The sequence below is a fragment of the Mizuhopecten yessoensis genome, unplaced genomic scaffold, assembly GCF_002113885.1.
Source record: "Mizuhopecten yessoensis strain PY_sf001 unplaced genomic scaffold, ASM211388v2 scaffold7473, whole genome shotgun sequence".
NCBI lineage: Eukaryota > Metazoa > Mollusca > Bivalvia > Pectinida > Pectinidae > Mizuhopecten > Mizuhopecten yessoensis.
In genome coordinates this window covers 1,298,605-1,320,831 of record NW_018407065.1, presented here as the reverse complement: position 1 = coordinate 1,320,831, position 22,227 = coordinate 1,298,605, and the positions used below count along the sequence as shown (strand labels likewise).

Genomic DNA, 22,227 nt, shown 5'->3' with positions numbered 1-22,227 from the left:
ATGTATATAACACAAACATTTAGATAGCTGAATAGCTAAGTGGATTGTCTACACAGCAATGGTTCTGGTGTGTGAAGTGGATTTTGAAAAAAAGTATCAAAGACCTGCTGCAGGTCAATAAGCCTTGGCCAAAGATCTGCTATCCATTAGGGTTTTTTCTATTCCTGCATGAGGCCAAGTGTTTCTGTGCACTTGTGTTTCTGATGCATTGTACATGATGATTGAACCAAAATCAACTTGTTATAGTTGCACAATTTTCAAGAATGACTTCCTTAACTCATTTACCCCTGAAGGAAGACACATTTTAACTCCTCCAATTCAAAGATCGGAATAGTTCATTATGAAATTTCAGGGGTGAATAAGTTGAAGCTGACATTGCAAGTTAAGAACCACCAATGTATCATGCAAATATTTATAATGCCCTCCCCCCAATAACCATCAACAAGAACAAGGTCAAACATTTGTACAGGCCCCTCATTCATGAAACTGCCCTCATGCTCAAGCATGGATTCTGTGCTCAGATCAGCTTTTTTGTAACTCACTAAAATCATGTCAAACGATCACAAAAGTCAAATGTAAACAGCATTCGGCTTTGAGTCTATTATTTTTTTCCGAATCATTGACAAAATAAGATATATTTTTTCTGATTCATAACTTGGAAAAGGAATTAGACTTGAGCACAAAATCCATGCTTGAGCATAAGAATGGTTTCATGAATACAGGTGTATCCATCCCTATTACAAAAAAATCAATGCTTTGTCTTGTAAGTTGTCTAATGATGTCATGGTTTCATTGTGCTCTTTGTAAGTCTTGTTGTGTAAACCACCTCAGTTGTCGTGTCCGTTCAGTTGATCAGGATGTTTTAAATTCCTCAGTTGTTTGTGTGCCAAAGTAGGCGGCGGCCACTGAAGTTGTGTATTGCCACTGTGTGTCCTACACAGCATCCATTGTTTCTCCATTGATTGGTTCTGTCTGGCTGCTGTAAAAGCATTAATGCTTTTTTTGAAGTTCCTGTGTATTGCTGGTCTGGTTGTTTGATCTGCCGACAATTTCATCATCAGGTGAAAATTTATTGAGTTTCATACCTGGTAGGTTTGTTTAGGTGCCTTATTACTGTGGATGACTTGATCACACCTAGGAAAAGTGTATGTTGGATAAGTTGTATAATGACACTTCCCCACCAGAACATAACTGGCTGCGTTAAATGTTTATTGGGGGGAGGGGGTGGGGGATGCATGGNGGGGGGGCATAGAGTGTGACACTTCCCCAGAATAACATAGCTGGCTGTGTTCACTGTCTATTGGGTGGGGTTGGAAGAAGGAGGGCATGGAGCTTGCTGTGATTATTGGCGTACATTACATGACACAGGGTCCAACCAATACCTAGACTATTAGTATATATGTATAAAGACACTCTTTTCTACCAGTACCTGGACTGTGTTAGCTAGAGAAACATGTACCTTTCAAAAATTATCTGGGTTGAATGTTGACTCTACCTCCAAACAGTGCCCAGGCTGTGGATTTTTTAGTGTTGGTGTGTGCATTGATTTTTTTGAGGTAATAAAATCACCTGTATTAGTTCGCTGGGCAGCTGAAAATGTTAATTCTCAATATTTTACAGAGAGGAATAGTTATTTATGTTAAACTTTAAGAGGCCCTATTTAATTAGTAAGTAACTAGTCATTTACTGTGCTACAGGAATATTACCAATACCTAAAGGAGTGTTAAAATCAGTGATCACAAGGTTTGTAATTCTAATGTTTATGTTTGAATTTTTAAAAAACATGTTTATATTTTAAAATATTTTGATTCTCTGTATGTCTAACTCTTTCCAGGTTTGAGGTGACCTATACAGCTACTTGATCCCTATTTGTTATACAAGTATACACCTGGCATACATGCTGTGTTAATATTGAAGCATTGTATTTTAAATTTTATTGTAATATTTGAATGTCTTGGCGAATAATATAACTTCAGTGTTTACTTCCTAACTTGAATGTACTAATTTAAAAAGTTTGGCTTTTCAATTTGAAACAAGTTGTAAAGAAAAATGCCAACCTCCATCTGATGCAAGAAAAGTCACTCTGTTAGGACTCCTAGTCCATAACTACCTGTAAAGTCACTCTGTTAGGGCTCCTAGTCCATAACTAACTGTAAAGTCACTCTGTAGGACTCCTAGTCCATAATTACCTGTAAAGTCCCTCTGTTAGGACTCCTAGTCCGTAACTACCTGTAAAGTCACTCTGTTAGGAATCCTAGTCCATAACTACATGTAAAGTCACTCTGTTAGTACTCCTAGTCCATAACTTCCTGTAAAGTCACTCTGTTAGGACTCCTAGTCCATAACTACCTGTGTGTTAATGGATGATTTCAGATTCTGCTTCTTTAATTAGGGAATATATGTATGTATGTAAGTCCACACAATAGCTAAAGCAGACTAACAAAGTTCTGCTACATATATCTTTAGCATAAGAGTTTTTGTGCTTTAAATAGAAGTGTTTGGTTGTTTACAATGAACTTTAGATTAATAAGTTGTAGAGAAATATCCAATGCTAAGTAATGCTTTTTTAGAATTACAGACATTTAACAAAGTCATTTCAACATCTCACCTATATAGCTAGGCCCAATACATTGAAAATACCAATAATATTTAAATACATTGTATGCCCTTCCAATAGCAATAAATGAACTGAGATTGCAATTGATAACTATAAGAAGAATTATTAACATCTTTTGAAGTTTGGAATGAATAGGAAAACTAATAACTCTGTAGCACTTAATTCCAATCACATAGACAATTAAAATGTTTCTGTCCGGAGGTATTGAGAAGTGGAATTACCTTAATCTCTTAACAGGTGTGCCAGGTACTAAAGGCACAACAGGTTGATTGCTTCAGGAAATTTAAAGTTGAAACTCACAGTTGTCTGTGAAATATGTGGATATGTGATTTGATAGTAGAATTGAATATACCTCGTCTTCTAATCACCTGTGAATGGAATTTCAGGAAGTGTGAACTTTTGGTCCTGCACTGTTCACATGTTTTGTTAGATTGCATGCTGTTGGTTGTTGATCAAATGCATTCTAAGTGAATTACTTGAAAGTCTATAATAACACAACAAAACAAATATTGATACTATTGGCTTATCTAAATCTTTTTAAAGGGAGAGTAGGATTATGAAAGAGATTAGAAATCTGATTATAGACCTGTAGATCAGAGTGCGATAGACTGTATAGTGGAACACTTATACACTGGACAATAAATTAAAGGTTGACAGCATTTAATGGGTCATGTGACCGAACTATATTTTATAATTGTGTGTGAAATAGAAGGATTGTCTATATCCAGGTGTTTGTGTCTGGTTTGAACCAGTGTATGTGTACACCAATGGTGAAGGGGAGTTTAAACCTATCCAGACCTTGAAGCAGGATTTAAATGTTTAGGTGTTCTACACTGCCGTCTGTAATAGGACTGACACTGCAATCTTACTATTGTCAATAGGATTTTACACCATGGTAAATATCTGATCATATCCGAATTGGATGAAATGCAGATGTGAATTTTTTGACATGAAGTTGATGGTAGAATTATTTTAAGTGTTGGTCAAATTCTGGGACTGGCCATCAGCAGTTTAAGTATGTTGTGGATTTATGTAATGGATTGAACAGGATTTCACCGCCCCATGGATTTAACATGTGTGTTTTACCTATTGCGATACACACAGGTAAGGTAAATATATATTATACTGAACAACACTTATTGTTAAAAACTCAGGCCAGGTGTTCATATCCAATGTGGACTTTATTCATAAGATATCTAGGAACTTGAATCAAAGTTATTGTAGAATGAAGATGAAAGTGATCATATATGAAATGTTTCAATAACAATGGATCTGTAATTTATTTAAAGATGCCCTTTTATTGAAATAAAACTACATATTTATCCGACTTTTTGCAGACATGTGTTAGCCATATATATATATATATATAAATGCAAATTACAGCTAGTTATAAAATAAATGTGATTAATATCATATATTATTAATGGACGGATTGGTCGAGTGGTTAACACTCCGGCCTTCCACGCAGGCGGCCGGGGTTCGATCCCCGAAGTCGTCGTACGCATGAATATTTAGTGAAAGTGTTTTTCTCCTGCCCACACAACTCCAACAACCCAGGCGGAGTATTAATTGGTCTGGGGTGGATGTTGCGGAATCTGTGCTGTAGCGTTCAAGTGAGGTGGCACTATAGATATAACCCACACAGGCATTCAGACATTTAAGGGAGGTATTAGCTAGGTGGTATAGGACTAGTAGCTAGCGCCTGATAAGGCAGCTCCTGCGAATTCCTCAAAATTTAATTGATTAATGTATATGCTAATTGCTATGTACTGTAAAGCACTTTATAGTTAGCTAGATAGGGTGCTATATCAAATGTTGTATATTTTTTTTATTTATTTATTTATATATATAAAATCTTTTTAACACCTAGAAAAGAAAAAAAGGGATAAGTGATTTACAAATGTTCATCTAGGAAGCTGTTGTTTGACAGGAAAGACAAACATGTACAGCTAGGGTATAGTGATCTTTGATACCCACAAACACATATTTTCTACCAGGAAAACATGACTTTGCATATTAACAAAAAAATAGATGTGTATTTTTAAACATGCACAAGTTATAGGTGGAACAGGGAAAAAAAAGACTATTTTATTGAAATAATTCTCTCATACTGATTCAACTAGCAGTAAAAGGCCTAGAGGTTCAGTCTTGTTTTGATTTTTAAAGTATTATAATATACATATATATATACATATATATATGTATGACAGTAATTTTTGGACTCAGATATTTGAGTCCTAGACATAATCTTTTCTTGTAAAACTCACCAACCTTCTAAGGATCCACAATATATATATCTGTTAGTAATGGGACTCGTCAAAATTTTGAAAAAGATGCTCATGATCAGGACTTGTCTGAAAAATTGATAAAAAAATTTGATACAAAAATGTGTTGATATTGCACAGATATTGATATTGCCACTGTAAAATTAATGACCCCTCTTGGTGTGACATGAGAATTTGTCTTCTCTTGAGAAATCACATGGTTTATATAGCCTTTCAAGGGGAGACAAATACAAGTGGTTTAGAAATCTACAATGGATATATAAACTCTTCTCAATGCTGTCTTGTTGATGTCACATATTTCAATTAAAGATGTGCCATTTTCCTTAGCTCTCTAATCCGACAGCCAATTGTCTTGAATTTCATTCTCATATGTTGCCAATTACTCAAATGCCCAGTGCTGTGACCCCTGAAAAATGACTTACATACCTCTAACTATCATATTTAATCTAAATTCCACTAATTTGTAAATTTTGACTTCATCCCTGCTTAATCCCGCGACTTGTCTGTCCAAGGAGTTAGTCCTTTATCACACATGTGTTAGTGCGAAAACTAAAACACCCTTGCTGTCTTAACTCCCCAGCATTTTCCAGGGGTGCAGGCCAACTTGAAATCTCTCTGGAATTTTCTGTTTCTTTTTCATGGAATATTTGACCCCACACAGTTGTTATCTACCTTTGGACAACAAGGCAGAAGGTATTAATAGGGGATATATGGCTCTCATTAGGTTGTAGGAAATAGTGGTTGGAACATTGAGGGATATAGCAAATTTCTGAATCCCAATATCAGGTCTATATTTACTATTAGGGAGATATATGAATGATCTCAAGGTATATAATATGACCTTGAGGGATCTCGCAAGGGTTATATGATGACCTTGAGGGAAACATGATTTCTAAAGGGATATGATATAAATTATAGATGTGATGACCTGTAGAAAGATAAGAACTCATAAAGGTGACACAGTAAGACTTGGGGGAGATATGATCTCTCAAGGAAAATATATATGACCTAAGAGGATATATGACCAGACAACAACCTCATATATGTGACAACCCCTCACCCCCTCCCTCCAGACTATAGACTAGTGAGGTAAATGTATTTGTAGCTTTTAAGTAGAATAACAGAAAGTTGAGTATTTCGTACAAAAGATTTGGTTTCACCATACACAAACATGGATGTAGGTGTTCTTGATCTAGTATTTGCTTTATGACAAAGTAAGTGTTCAGATGTATGTAGAAGTTTCTCTGTAAGTTACAATAAGTTCTTTCTGAATACGCTTTATATACACCTGTAAATCAAGTTGGAAAATGTTTTTCTTACCTCGGAAGGGGAAGACATTTTCAAGTTATTTGCTTTCGATTTTCAAGTGGACAGTTTCTGTTTAATGATGGCCTGTTAATGTGGTTTTGTGTAGATAAAATTCTGAGTAGGAGGTATGGTGTATTTGCGGCCATTCGTGTAGTGGAGTTGTGTATATTATAAAACAGCTCCTGTATAATTTTCTTAATCATTGGTGTTAAATTTAAACAAGCGCAAAGGGAAAAGGAGTTTGATCGTTCAGCACTATAAACAACCATGAATATATTATTTTGAAACTTGATTCACACAACATGTTTGTATTCCTGTTTGAACTTGTTGACCATTAATAATAGATATTTTGGTAATAGTTTCTTACGGCACATTGATATACAGTGGCAGTTACGACAAAGTACATAAAATATCTTCCTCTACGTTGTATATGTAGGTGTCTTTAAAATTCAATAATTCATGAATTGAGCCACCTTACTTGTGTTAGCTGATACCACAAGCTCACAGATACATTGTGCCTACTTAGTCAAGTTTGTTTAGTGGTCACCAGCACTTATAAAATCCAATCATTCAAAACTCCTTTTAATACCAGTGAGTCTCCATGCTTGTTCCTTGGAAAATGTCCTATGTTTGTACATGTATTTGTCAATGTGAGCTAATGTAAACTGTCAGCTGTGCTGTAATCCTGTAAATATATAACCTTGCTATGATGTTGTCTGGAATCATTCTTCAATGGACTGGATGTATGTTAGATATATATGTATGTTAGAGGGTGAAATCTGGTTATTAGTACACACCGACTTGTTAATATGTTAGGGCTGATACAAGTAACAACTAATAGTACAGGTGTATGGAGTGGGAGTCCAGAATCACCCAGTTTACCAGGTATAACAGATTATACAAGGTTCAGTTTAGACAGTATATATATTTTATAGAATCAAACAGTGCCGTACGTAACCCTCTCTTTGAATAGCCGGGTATTCTTGACCAAATAAGGAAGCATGGTACATGTATATATACAGTAAGTGTACATACGACCAATTTTGATTGAATTATTGAGAACTGTTTTGAGTGTCAAGTCCAGCCAACCATCAATCTTAGTTTAAACCTTACCCCCACAGGGAGGAGATCAACACAACCATTTTTACCTGTGTGTATCTCTACAGGTGTAACCTGTGGTAATATATTTTACGTTATATACATAGAAATAAATTAGATAGTGTCTGTATGATTGCATTATTGATACAATGAAAACAAATAATGTAAATAACAGTGTCGCAAGCGCTTTCTCACATTGTTGGGTTCATCAGGCAACTGTTGTTTCTACAACTAGTGTATTCATTAGAATAGTTCATATTTTGGTTGAGTTTACCAGGGATGGGGAATTGAAAATCCCATGGTTATCAGTATCTTAAAGCATTATTTTGATATACTTGTTTATAATTGTGTTGTAATGGATTAAAAAAGGCTATATTTATCATGGATCAATGTCATAGCACTTTTAATGGTTCATGGTTCATGGTTCATGGTGGTTGACGTCTTCGTAAGCATAGTATTGCTTCTGTTGACGCTTCTTCCTAGTTGTTCACATATTTACAGGTTGTGCAGAGGACGCGTATATACTTATATTACATATTAGTAGCACTATGGTAAAAAATTGATTGGATGGTTGACCCAGTGTTTATTGAGTCTAGATTTAAAAACATTCAAGGTTGGGGAATCCACCACAACTGTAGGGAGTTGATTCCAATTATTTACAATTCTATTTTTAAAAGCATGTCCCCTAATGTTGGTCTTGTACTGATTTTTTTTTTCAGTTTTTTTGAGTTTCCCCTCATATTAAGGTTGTCAAAGGCAGTTTTTTTGAGTTTCCCCTCGTATTGAGGTTGTCGAAGGCAGTTTTTTTGAGTTTCCCCTCGTATTAAGGTTGTCGAAGGCAGTTTTTTTTGAGTTTCCCCTTGTATTAAGGTTGTCGAAGGCAGTTTTTTTGAGTTTCCCCTCGTATTAAGCTTGTCGAAGGCAGTTTTTTTGAGTTTCCCCTTGTATTAAGGTTGTCGAAGGCAGTTTTTTTTGAGTTTCTCCTCGTATTAAGGTTGTCGAAGGCAGTTTTTTTGAGTTTCCCCTCATATTAAGGTTGTCGAAGGCAGTTTTTTTTGAGTTTCCCCTCGTATTAAGGTTGTCGAAGGCAGTTTTTTTTGAGTTTCCCCTCGTATTAAGGTTGTCGAAGGCAGATTTTTTTGAGTTTTCCCTCGTATTAAGGTTGTCTAAGGCAGGGATGATTTGTTGGTTGGTTATATCTATGGTGTTTATCAGCGTATAGATTTCTACCATGCCAGATCTTAATCTTCTGTATTCAATTGATGGTAGCCCTAGCCGACGGATACGACCAGGGTACGAGAGATCTTTAAGGGATGGAACTAGTTTGGTTGCCCTAATGTTTGAAAATCCCTCCCGGGCAGGCTGTAATTATAGTCAAGCCATTCTGCAACAACACATGGTATCTTCAAATCAAAGGGTTGTTAATTTTTATCTAGCCCAACATTCCCAGTACCTTTTATTATCTTTTTATAACCTTACCTGTATAAATAAAATGTAATATTCATAAAAGGTGATCATGCACCTGTTAGACTAAATGCAGCTACATTTATATATGATGGGACCAAATTAATTCTCAAACTATTTGCATTATTCTAGCTCTTATTCTTCAGAGTTTTCTTTCATGGAACTTCTTTGATCCCAGAAAAATAAAACCTGATGATTAATATATTTTAAATAGTGAAATATTGCTGAGTTGTGAGCAGCAACTCGTCTTTAATTTACACACATAAATTATATAACTTCTCTTTAGTCCTTGGGGTAGGTCCACTTATTAAATGATAAAGAAACACTTTGAACGGGCCGCTTTGAACAGTGATTTAGTGTATTGTTACAATTAGCCACTCCTTATCGTTATTGATCCAGGTGGAATCGTTGATTGTTTACCTTTATATATATATATATATGCCAACTGTTTTATGCCCTACTGTAAATTCTTGGCAGGAGACCGCAGGCATTAGCGATTCCATTTCTATCTGTCTATTGTGTCCCTCATATCATTGTTTTAATCGTCAGTTGTCTCACACAAGTGTGTTGGCCTCAGATGTTGAAACATCAATTAGTCGGGGTACAGTCAAAGTTTATGTATGTACCGGTACTGACATCAAACTTGCTTCAACAGTATAATTAAGGACATGATGACAAAGCCTCATAACTGCTGAGGCTGGAGCAACATCAATTGTGGTTAATTTAAAAAAATAGAATCACTATCTTAAAAACTGTTTCTGTTCAATTTACAAATTTGAAGTCAAAATGGGCTACAATATCATGTTTTTCTTTTGTTTTGGTGTTAGTTTGATGTTATTAAATCGCTGTGATTGGTCTCTCCTGTGGCTAAAAAATGAAAACGTGTTGGATACATTTTTTGACTGATATGAACATGTAATTCCATAATAGCGTCCTATTAGCATGTACTTATTGGATTATATACATTGTATGTAAAACTTATGTGCATTTCAGGTAACATGCCAGAAAGAATTAGGGTAGGTCGGTAGGCAAATATTTTTATTCTAATTTTATTTTGTTATTTTCATGGATCAATATTATGTTTTGATTAAATTTTACAATGCATTTCCACACATTATGATTGATATATTAAGCTGTCAAGAATGGGGTCGGACTCCCAGAACAGGAACAAAGTAGATTTAAATGAGTGACTGTGAGCTTTGCCTGGTTATAAATTAAATTTGGATACATGTTCTAGTATAGGGTCAGAGTGTGACTGGATTATTATGACATTTTGAAAACTAGAATAAACCTATTATAGAACACATGTACAGTACATTTTTATGTTAAGTTGTATGATGTAAACAGTATCATATTGTTTAAATTGATGGTGGTTATTTTGTAAACCTGGCCGTTTTTTACCCTATTTCGTTTGGTTCTAATATCAAAACAGCCTGCAGGTAGTAAGTAATTTAGTTTCTTTTCATTAACATTTCCAGTTTGCTCGAGGATACAACATAAACAACATTAACAACAACAACAACAAAAACAGAATAAATTGCACACATGGTTGGATGTTTTCCTTTCATGAACTTAAAAATTAATTTGATTTATTGGAGTTTTAGCTTCATGATGATATATACAATTGTACATGTAATTCAAATCATAATTTAGTGTTCATGAATGTATTCAAATGCAAATACATGCATGCACATCCTTCAATTAGAAAACAGTGAACCATAATTTACTTTGGGTCAGAGAGTACAAATATATGGAGAAGGTGTAGACAAGCCTGCATCATGCTCCTACCTAATCAGTATATTTATATCCTGCTGTACTAAGCACGCACATTGTAGGATTTTATTTTTTTGTACTTTCAGATGTGACGCCGGATTTAAAGGTAGAAGACATCTGCAGTAATAGCCATGGTTGGATGTCATAGATCTACAGCACATATCACAACAGGGATTCTGTGATCCAGATTAAATTTCTGTCGATAAATATACCAACCACTATTTGGCTTTAATAGATCAACAAAATGTTTTCATCGCCCTCAAAGATTAAGGTATGTATAAACATTGCAATCAAATTTTTAATGTGAAAATTTCTTTTTCCTTCTGAGTATCAATTGAACATATTTCATTTTTAAAAGAGATACTTTCAAAGTCTACACAGGTACATTATTATACTCTAGGAAAAACCAAAAATGTGTTCAACCTCTCTTTCATAGAAATATGCTTCATGTGGAGCATCAGTCACTGCAGAATATTTCTCTTTCCTGTCAATCAAAAGGGGTATGTTGAGGACATGTTTAACCGTAGAGAAATCGTTCCATCAGTCCTTTTGGGTTCTTTTGGTATAAGCATGTTTTGTTTTAAAATGTGTTTACTCTTGAGAAGTTTTGTCTTACTTTCAAAAGGGTTCATTATAATCATGTTTAATTTACTCTTAAGAACTATAATGTCTTAGGTCCCATATAGGGTTCATTTTAAGCATATTTACTCTTAAGAACTAATGTCTTAGGTCCCATAGGGTTTATTGTAAGCATGTTTACTCTTAAGAACTAATGTCTTAGGTCCCATACGGTTTATTGTAAGCATGTTTACTCTTGAGAACTTATGTCTTAGGTCCCATAGGGTTTATTGTAAGCATGTTTACTCTTAAGAACTTATGTCTTAGGTCCCATAGGAATTATTATAAGCATGTTTACTCTTGAGAACTAATGTCTCAGGTCCCATAAGGTTTATTGTAAGCATGTTTACTCTTAAGAACTTATGTCTTAGGTCCCATAGGAATTATTATAAGCATGTTTACTCTTGAGAACTATGTCTTAGGTCCCATATATGGTTCTTCATAGACATGTTTACTCTTATGAACTAATGTACACATATTTACTCTTAAGAACTTATGTCTTAGGTCCTATGGGGTTCATTTTAAGCATATTTACTCTCAAGAACTAATGTCTTAGGTCCCATAGGGTTTACTATAAGCATGTATACTCTTGAGAACTAATGTCTTAGGTCCTATGGGGTTCATTATAAGCATGTTTACTCTTGAGAACTAATGTCTTAGGTCCCATAGGGTTCATTATAAGCATGTTTACTCTTGAGAACTAATGTTTTAGGTCCCATACCCATAGGGTTTATTGTAAGCATGTTTACTCTTAAGAACTAATGTCTTAGGTCCCATAGGGTTCATTATAAGCATGTTTACTTTTAAGAACTTATGTCTTAGGTCCCATAGGGTTTATTTTAAGCATGTTTACTCTTAAGAACTAATGTCTTAGGTCCCATAGGCATAGGGTTCATTATAAGTTTATTTACTCGCATGTTTACTCTTAAGAACTTATGTCTTGTTTATTTTAAGCATGTTTACTCTTAAGAACTAATGTCTTAGGTCCCATAGGGTTCATTATAAGCATGTTTACTCTTAAGAACTTATGTCTTAAGTCCCATAGGGTTTATTTTAAGCATGTTTACTTTTAAGAACCTTTGTCTTAGGTCCCATAGGGTTCATTATAAGCATGTTTACCCTTGATAACTTGGGTCCTATAGGAAGTAAAGCTCTGGTCATGTTTCGGCCTTCTGAATCCTTGACTAAAAATATGCATTGCAATATTACATTTTTGCACAGCAGAACGGACATAAACAGATTCTTTTTTATTGAGGAATGTAATGACAGGTAACTCACGCCAAAAAGGTACATGAATAATTGAATAATCCTTGAAATCGGAGCACCGCTATGAATTGAATAAATATCTGATCAATAATGTTACTAACAGCCCTGTTGTGCAGGCTATTGTTATAGATTGTAGGGTGGTGTATATTTTATAGGCTGTTTTATCTGTTTATTCTCAGGTTATTGTTATAGATTGTAGGGTGTTGTATATTCTCAGGTTATTGTTATAGATTGTAGGGTGGTGTATATTTCATAGGCTGTTTTATCTGTTTATTCTCAGGTTATTGAATATAACTCTGCAGCTTAGCCATAGAACTTTTTATCATTTCATCCCAGCCCGTACATCCCTAACAAGCTTTTTAGCAAAATACAAACTTCGCGTTTTGGTTCAAATGGTAGAAAGAGTCTTTAAACCAGAATACTCAACATTGTTTGAGTCATGAAAATTTCACATGGTAAAGCCATAAACATTTAATTTGATATTTGTGTGAGTTTATTGGTATTAATTACAAAAGCTGACAGCCATTTGAAACACAATTTGTTACTATTTAAAGGTCTCAGGTTCACAAACCATCACAAGTGTTTGGTTTCCGTCACACACCTCGTTTTTGTTGACACCCAGTAGCTATAAAGTATCGTGTGTATTTTACTAATAAAGTGAATCTGATTTCCATTAAATCTATAAATAGCCTGTCAATAAAATCTATGACGCTTTTGTTGTCCAGTCAGAACACAGTCCATTTAAGTATTTATCTTCGTCATCGACAGAGATAATAATCTCTTCCCTTGTACAGGTCACCCTTTCCTTTGTTCCTGTTCATAAATATAATCTTTAGCTGTTCTAGCTTCCATTCTGTATCAATCAGCTGATCAATCTAGCATGGTGATAAGACCAAAACATATTTAACCAACTGACATTTGATGAAATTGTGAATAGTTATGTTTTTATGGGTAGTTTACTTTTGTGGTAGGTCACAAAAGGGAAATGTCACATACAAAGTGCTATCCATTCAGGTGTTTTTTTTCCAATGGAATTTCTGTAAGTACAATAATCCCAATTTGACAAAATAGTTCAATTTCTACATAGTTTTACAGCAGTATGGCATAGTTTCATCCAGAATAAATTAATTGAATTTGAGCAAGCTTTATATGAAGGGAATTCTACATTCTACATTCTAGGGAGAAATTTAATTGCAAGTATCTGTGAGAATAAGACTGTTCAGATGGTCTGAAAAGAGATTTAGATAACGGATCAATCAGAAAATGAACTACATTTAGTTGTAACTGGTCAGAATTTTTTCTGTGGGTGATGACAAAACTCAAGAAATGCAGGGATTTGAAATCATCTTTTCTTGTGGACTACCGGTACATGAGAAAGAAATGTTATGTGTGCTTAAAAACAAAAAAAGTATTTTGTTACATGTCATATATACCATCATCCCTAGTCATAGATCTAGTGGGACAGCATAGTTGGTGGTACACCAGCTAACTTACTTTACCAGTATTGCTCAACTCCACCTACCAAGTTGGGAGATGATAATATCTAGGTTGAGCATTATGTGTTTTTGTGCTAATAGTATTAAGTGGTATAGCACTATATTTGTTTGATCCATTGTAAATAGAAAAACAGAAAACTCATAATTATATAGTCAGCATTATATCATCTATACAACACCAAACAGGCATGAGTATGAACGCCTTCTCAAGTGTATGTGGAGTTACGACAAGGAACACCCCTGAGTAAAGTAACTCTCATACTTCCTGATTGTGATGAGTATATACTTCTTATGGCCATCATTCCTGTATTGTTATAAGCACCTTAGAGTAATTGCCCATGAGATAAGATGGGATGCTATAATTTATAAAAAAAAAAAATGCATAATGAATAATATTAGTAAAAAGTGTTTTGGTGATCGATTATAATTGAAAATCAGTTGATTTCAGATTGTCATAATTGATATAATAGGAAATTATCAATTTTTAGCTCGTCTATTCAGTGAATAGGGGACTATAGGAGTACCCATGGCGTCGATGTCCCACTTGGTTAAAGTTTTTGGCAAGCTATTTATATTAACTCAACTTTTGATTAATTTTACATTGTAATATGGTTACAGCAATTGCTTGGATGTTTTTAGCAACAAATTGGACCATATTTGCTCATTATTGGTCCAAAACACAAGTCTTTTGGAATTGGTTAAAGTTTTTGGGCATTATTATAGTTCTTTTGAAACTACTGGGCAGATTTCAACCAACTTTCAACCCAGGGGACAGGTGGGCGGCGCCAAAAGGGGTAAATTTGACAGTATGCCTTTAAACGATATCTTCTCCTAGCTATAGACTATTTGGCAGATTTCAACCAAATTTAACGGAACATCTTTAGGGGAAGGGGATTCAAGATTGTACAAATAAAGTCCCTGACCCCCCAGGGGACAGATGGGCCGGGCCAAAAGGGGTAAATTTTACAGTATGCTTTAAAACGACATAATATTCTTCCGGTTTTATGGGGATCAAATATTTTAAAAAAGAATAGAGTTTTTATCATATCAAATCAAACATTATTATAAGTTCTATATTTTACAATAATTTATTTAAGCATATATATGGTATGAGGGATAAGGGGTAAAATAACTTTTTTCTACAATGTTTGAAGAAGGCTTGAAACTTTTAGACATGGTAGATATATATATGGAGAAGTGCACCAAGCATTTCAGAATTTTGATATGACCCCTAGGGACCGGGCCAGAGGGGTGGAGTCATGGGGTCAATTTATTTTTGATATAGTCTTTTAGCATATCAAATCAAACATAACCATGAGTTCTACATTTTACAGTAATTTATTTTTGCATATAGTAATCGGTGGGGGGTACTTTGGTGGGATCGCGGGAGTGACTGCCATCGACAATGTAGTTCTAGTTTCCTGATCTATTATCGGCGGTAAGATGGGACATCATGTAATGGCTCAATTACTAGTATTTGTACTTTTAACAAAAATAATTTTAATACACCAGCTATGCTGTTCTCCTGCAGCTCTTGTTCTTCCTACTTGTATGCATGCATGTACATGTCATGAAAATACATATAATCAGGCTAGTTATTTATAACTGTATTGAGCTATATTTTTGAAGATTTAAGTTTTAAAAAAATAAAGCAAAGGAGGTTTTACTGTAATGTTGACTACGAAAAGCATTCAGTTAGAGGTATATTTTTTATTTTTGATCAATATAAAATGTTTGTCCATGTCTTTAGTAGTTAAAATAAAGATAAAATCTTCTTTTAAATGCGACTTGGTGTCATTTTCTTTTATAAAAAAAATTATGTGAAAAAGACGTTATTCAGATAGGTCATTATAACTATTATAGGTCTTTACAGCTATATATAGCTCAATTGGTAGAGTGTACTGGACCTGATAATCCAGGATCTAAAGAAGTACAAAGTTATACACTGTAATAAAATTTTGGTAGAGTTGCTATGCTAGAAAGCTAGGTACATTGCATTATAAATCAAGTGAAATTTGTACTTTATATGATAAAATTTCAGTTACCGTAATTTCTAATAATTTTAACAAATTATTCAACATAAATATTGTTTCAGAAACAGACTCATAAATTGTACAGCTATTCTAGATCTGCCCAAAGAGATTAAAACTTTTAACAGATTAAAGTGGAGAAAGTAATGCGAGTTCCTTTTTCCTTCAGCGCCAGGAACCTGTGTTCAAGACACCCATGACCTACAGCCCCCGGGTCATAGGAATCAATGGTAAACCCATGCCATCCCCATCCCGGGCAGAACTGTGGCGGCAGCAGCTAGGACTTAATGGTAGGTCGAGTTATCTCCCTTTCTGCTGAGTTAATCTAAACTACAAGGGTACTGAAATAAAGGTGAATAGAGTTGTCTCCCTTATAATATAATTTAGTCGATTATACATGAATGATAATATAGACTTACTTACTGTATTGTAGAAAATGTCATTGCTGTTTAATCAATATGGTAATGAACAACCCTTCCAAGAATTGGACTGTCAATGCACCATGTATTCTTACATATTTGGAGTCTATATATGACATATTATCTGGAACACCATAGTCAGGCTAATTAAGGTCAAAGATAAGCAGAATCCATGCATATTCAATTAAACAATGGGCACTACCTTGATTCTGAGTGGCCTAAACATTCCGGAGAGATATTCCTTTAATCTGATTGGTTGTCCATATCAAGGTAATATCTTTTATATTTCTGTATCGATGTTCACGATTTGATTTATGAAATCTAGCTAAGGTTTGAAACTTGGAAGAATAAGTGATGTAATGAGGTTGGGGGTAATATTTTCTATATCCGATAGTTATACATTGTACACTGACATATTAATTTGTTTAAATGCAAGCACATTACAATGGGGAATTTAAGTTCACAAATTAGCATTTTCCCTGAATTGGTACCAAATATGATTTCTCTTGTGGTGAAGTTTTTTTTAATTTTAGCTTGTTTATTTGTTCCTTTTTCTAATGCATGTACGTGTATATACAGATATACTAAGAATTGTAGACATGTGTCCAGCCACCTCAGTTTTAGGTGAATGTCACAAGTTGAGATCAAAGATGAAAGTTTTCTTATCTGAAGTATACTTCAACTTCACAGACATATCGACCACTACCAAGCATTGTGCCATGGACATCTTTAGAGATTTATCTTTTCTTTTTTATTTCACTTGAGAAATGTATTTCAATTTCAATTATATGTTGCCATGAGGTTGTGTTCCATGAGATATTTCTGATACTCTCGCATCAAAGTGCTGGTCACAAGTTCTGATAACTGTTTCCTTATCCAGAATATATTGTGCTTCTGAGGATAAATAGTTCATAGATCAAAATATTGTAGGTATGTCGTCATACAGAAATGATCTAGTTGCACTACAACTAATTTATTGGTATGGATCAATTATTTTTAACAAGATCTATTGAAAAGAAAAATTAAAAAAGGTTTACATTTAAACAAATTGGAATGTTGTGTTTTTATAGATGATCCAAACAGTACAGATAATCTGTCTGATTCTGACTCTGACCAGGAAAACCTCAATCCATCAGGTAAGTGATACATTGTGTTGTGTACTTTATAGATGCAGGGACAGCAGGATGACTTATACTTTTAGCCCTAATTGGTACTTCTGGAGGGGACTTAAGGTTTGCACTCTGTCCTTCTGTCCATATGCATCCATCTTTCTGTGTGTCATTTTGTCCATGGTATATCACTTAAACTCTTGCCAAATTTTTAATGTAAGCATATCTTGGCGTAGAGTATAACATACTAAAATTGGGTCTCATGCATCTCTGTGTAACAGAGTTATGGCCCTTTGTTCAAAGTTTTAATGTTTTCTGGAGCATATCTCATAAGTTATACATTGTCACCTACAATTGGCCAAATTTGCTTATGCTAGTACCTCTTGAAATGAAGTTAGAGGGGGTATTCTGGAATCACCCTGTCTGGATGTCTGTCTGTCGTCCACAGTAACTTGTCCGGAAAACTCCTCCTAATTAACTAACAGGTGGATTTCATTGAAACTTTGCATGATTGAACAGTATCTTATGCACCAGCATTTTAATTTGGGATTTCGACCCTTTTTGGTGGAGTTATGTACAGTTGTGTGACTGCACAACGCACCAAAAATACTGTGCGCACACTGTGCATACATCGTTCACACACCGTCCACACATGGTGCGCACAACTGTGCAATTTAACAATAATTCGCCCCGTTGTGCGCTTCTCTCCGCACAACTGTGCGATTAGGTACAACTTATAGATCAATATTACGGAATGAAAAAAATACGGTAAGCTTGTATGCAATAATGAAAACTGTATATATTACTGTAATTTCTCATCAGTCATGAAGATTATGTACAGTTTTACAATGCGTGTAACACAGCATTACAGTGACCATTTAATAGGTTTGGCTCCAAGGTAACAGAACAGGTAAATAACAATTTGATGAGTGACCAGAGTTTTACCTGGCCTGTACCTGACACATAGAGCTGTTATGCGATACCGTACGTTTAGTATTTGTTATTTGCATTCGGTTTGCATATAGCTCCCTTTCACCTGGGTTTTCACACCTTTGGCTCTACCCGACGAAATACGTAAGCTCCCCGAGCGGGGGAAAACTATGGTCCAGGTACATGTACAAAGTGGCTATGTTTACCTGTATACAGGACTGTGTTGTAATTTCATATGTGTCGATTAAGGTCGTTTAAAAAATACCGAAAAACACAATTTCTAATTTTAAGAAAATATAGACATAAAGATAAGCTTATAGATGTAGGTAGAATAAAGAAACTTACATAAAAATCAATTTTATTTGTTTACACACGAAGCCGTATATATTGTTAAGGCATTCCTCAATTTACACCAACCACGATTGTTATCGCACATCGTTCATCCATCATGCACACAAATGTGCTCAAGCAATGATCGTCCAACTTTTTATCATTCGCACATCGTGCACACATCGTTCATACACCGTGCACACATCCTGTACCTTTGTGCAAAATACTTGTTACTGTTGGGAGACATTATTGCTTTGCCTTAGTAAGCCTTTAGCTTACAGTTCTGGTTTATATAGGAGCGGGGGTATTAGTTAGCCTTTAGCTTATTGTTCCAGTTTTCTGAGTTATGTCCTCCTGTTTGTATTTTATCTTGAAATTTTTCTTGAGGACTATAGATTTTTTGCAGTAATTTGCCTTGTTTAAGGTAGAGTCCAAGCAATCTTCATTGTATTTCTAACAAATTCAATAAAGCAGTTCCAATCTTTCTGGTACTTATAATTGCTTGTCCAATTACTATAGAAAAAAGTAATATATGAAAGAAAATATTAGGGGTGGGAATCATAGAAATTTCATGATCGATCATCGGTTCATCATAACCAACCGATGATCGCTTAATAATCGGTTACAATGAAATAAACTTAAAAATGTGTGAATATAAATTGTAATAGTGTATAACTATGTATTATAATGATCAAATAAAAAATGCAAAATCTTTTGTTATAGTTTTATTTCAATTACTTTTTAAATAACAAAACTGCAAATTCTTTTACCGAATGTTGCTCTCATAAGGTCCTTGACTCCCATGTTCACTACGATAATGATAGACTTACTGAGCCAGTACCATTAAATTCATATTACTTTCTGCAAATTTTGCAGACTGCTGACTTTATATTGAGAGTATATTTTGTCATTGGCCCCTGAGACTGCACAAAGTGTTTCCACACGACACTACGTGTCTTTTAACCTGGATAATAATGGATGATAGCGGGCAAGTCATTTTTTTAATCTGCCGCCATTCTGTACAAGCATACCAGTTATCTTCCCTTAAACAGGAAGTCATAGGATGGAAGTGCCCAGGCGACGAGGCAACTGAAATTTTTATCACCCCTTTCGCTAGAAAGTATTAGGCCTAGGGTGATGGTGTTTAGACAGTAACATGTTAAAAACCTTTAAACAACTTCTTTTGAATAACCGAGAGGGCTAGGGTGATGATATTTGGCCATTAACATACTAGGATGGAAGGCTACCAAGTTTGTTCAAATGAATGACCTTCGCCCATATTCAAGGTCACAGTGGTCAATATATGTTTAAAATCTTTAAATGATTTGTTCTATATAACCAAAAGATCAAGGGTGATGATATTTTGCTAGAAGCATGCTGGGTTGGAAGACTATAAACTCTGTTCAACCTAATGTCCTTGTTCTACATTCAAGGTCACGGGCGTCATATGTTTAAATCTTGTAATAGGTTCTTATGAATCAAACACTGATATTCTGTGTGTAGTTGTATTTTAGTCCACTTTTAAGATTACAAGTGTGAGATTAATACCAGGTGAGCTATTCAGGCCCATTGGGCCTCTTGTTTAGCTCACCTGGTCTGAAGGACCAAGATGAGCTTATGCCATACTCTGGCGTCCGTCGTCCGTCTGTCAACAATTTCTTTAAACGACTTCTTCTTCTTAACCACTGACTTGAATTTAACTAAATTTGCCTGGAAGCATCCCTAGGTGGTGGGGATTCAAAATTGTACAAATGGTGGTGGGGGGCAAAAACAGGGCAATTTAGCTATATTGCTTTAAGCGACTTGTTCTCTGGAACTAAGGGATGGATATCAACCATATTTAATCAAAAGCATTCATGGGAGGCAGGGATTCAAAATTTACAAATGGTGGGGCTGACCCCCCCGGGCTAAGGGGTAGGGCCAAAAACAGTTTATTACTTGGAAATGGTTGAGATCCCCACCATATAACCATACCTGGTATATACAATTGCTGAGTATAAAGAGAAGAATGCACATTTGCTTCTAGGATGGCCCTAGGGTCTGCCCCACCATTGGAGATATAGTCCCTGGGTCATAACTTTAAAACGGTTGAGATCCCCACCCAAAAACTATATATACAAATGCTGAGCATAAAAAGACGAATGTAGTCATGATATCAGAATAGACCCTGGGGTCTGACCGAACCCCCTAGGGACCTAGTTTCTTAGTCACAGCTTGGAAACAGTTGAGAGCCCCACCCTATAACCATATATACAATTGCTGAGTATAAAGAGATGAAAGCACATATGCTTCCAGGATGGCCTTGGGGACTGCCCCACCCTTCGAGACCTAACCCCTGGGTCATAACTTCGAAATGGTCAAGATCCCCACCCCAAAACTATATAAACAATTGTTGGCCATAAAGAGACGAATGCAGTCATGATATTAGAATTGACCCCTGGGTCTGCTCCACCCTTGCAGACTTAACCCCTGGGTCATAACTTTGAAACGGTGGAGGACCCCACCCCAAAACTATATATACAAATGCTGGGCAAAAAGAGACAAATGTAGTCATGATATTAGAATTGATCCTAGGGTCTTGTTAAAGTTTAATGAAAATAAAAAGATCGATAATTTCAGTACCCTGAGTGTATCGTGATACAGTCAAACAAAACAATTTGAAACAATATGATATAATATCGTTGCACCCCTAATGTAAAGCAACATGTTAAATATCTCTATAAGCTTAACCTATATAACAACATATTGGATATCTGTCAGTAAGTTAAATCCATAGAGCAATATGTCCTGATTTATTGTTCACTGTTACACTAGCCTGTAACGACCTATTGAGGTATATCAGCTAGGGAGGGAACACTAAGTAATGTCCTAAGGTGATGTTACAATCTTCACCTGTACATGTACTGTGGAAGGCTTCAGGCTAACACATGTACAGTACCTACATATTAGCCTGCTATAAGCTTTATTTGATCCAGGTAAATTGGTTATCGTAAGGATGAGCGTAATTACGGCAACATTTGTACTGGTAATTTTAGTGTTGTGATATATTGGTGGTGAGAGTCTGATACCACAGTGATTGCCATACAAGGCACCCACAAATATCCTAATCATGGTCTGGTGTGTCTGTGAATGTTGTGTAAAAGCTATAGACACGTTCACCCAATCAATGTAAGATGTGTTCCTCCAGACAAGAAATAAGCACCTCCAAGAGCAGAGGACCCGCACCTGTCACTTACTGCTCCCTACAGGCTGTGTTGTATGTACATGTTCATCTCTATAAGTCTCGGTTGTGGCTGTTGTGAAAATCCTTCTTACTATATATATTATTTAAGCATTGAACTGTTTTTGTATGGTATTTATGATCTATTTGAATGACACAGCTTTGCAAGCAAGCAACATAATGCGCTAAGAATTGTGTCTCGTGATGCATGGTAATTAAAGTCCCATCAACGACACAGCTTTCAAAGAGGCTATATAGTGACAA

At 35.3% G+C, this 22,227-nt stretch overlaps 1 protein-coding gene across 5 annotated transcripts in view; it reads left to right on the top strand.

Moving 5' to 3' along the window:
- The window catches only part of LOC110453603 (kinesin-like protein KIFC3), a 69,532-nt gene that overhangs the window by 7,381 nt on the left and 39,924 nt on the right, over window positions 1–22,227 (top strand). For 2 of the 5 annotated variants that reach the window (XM_021502600.1, XM_021502606.1), the window contains exons 2-4: window positions 10,632–10,816; window positions 16,125–16,245; window positions 17,445–17,510. In XM_021502600.1, coding sequence (XP_021358275.1) covers window positions 10,790–10,816; window positions 16,125–16,245; window positions 17,445–17,510 — 214 coding nt within the window. In that variant the 5' untranslated portion in view covers window positions 10,632–10,789. Of the gene's footprint in view, window positions 1–1,590; window positions 1,744–3,259; window positions 3,727–10,631; window positions 10,817–16,124; window positions 16,246–17,444; window positions 17,511–22,227 lie in introns of those variants that run through there. The other 3 variants (XM_021502604.1, XM_021502601.1, XM_021502602.1) reach the window with 3 other exon arrangements.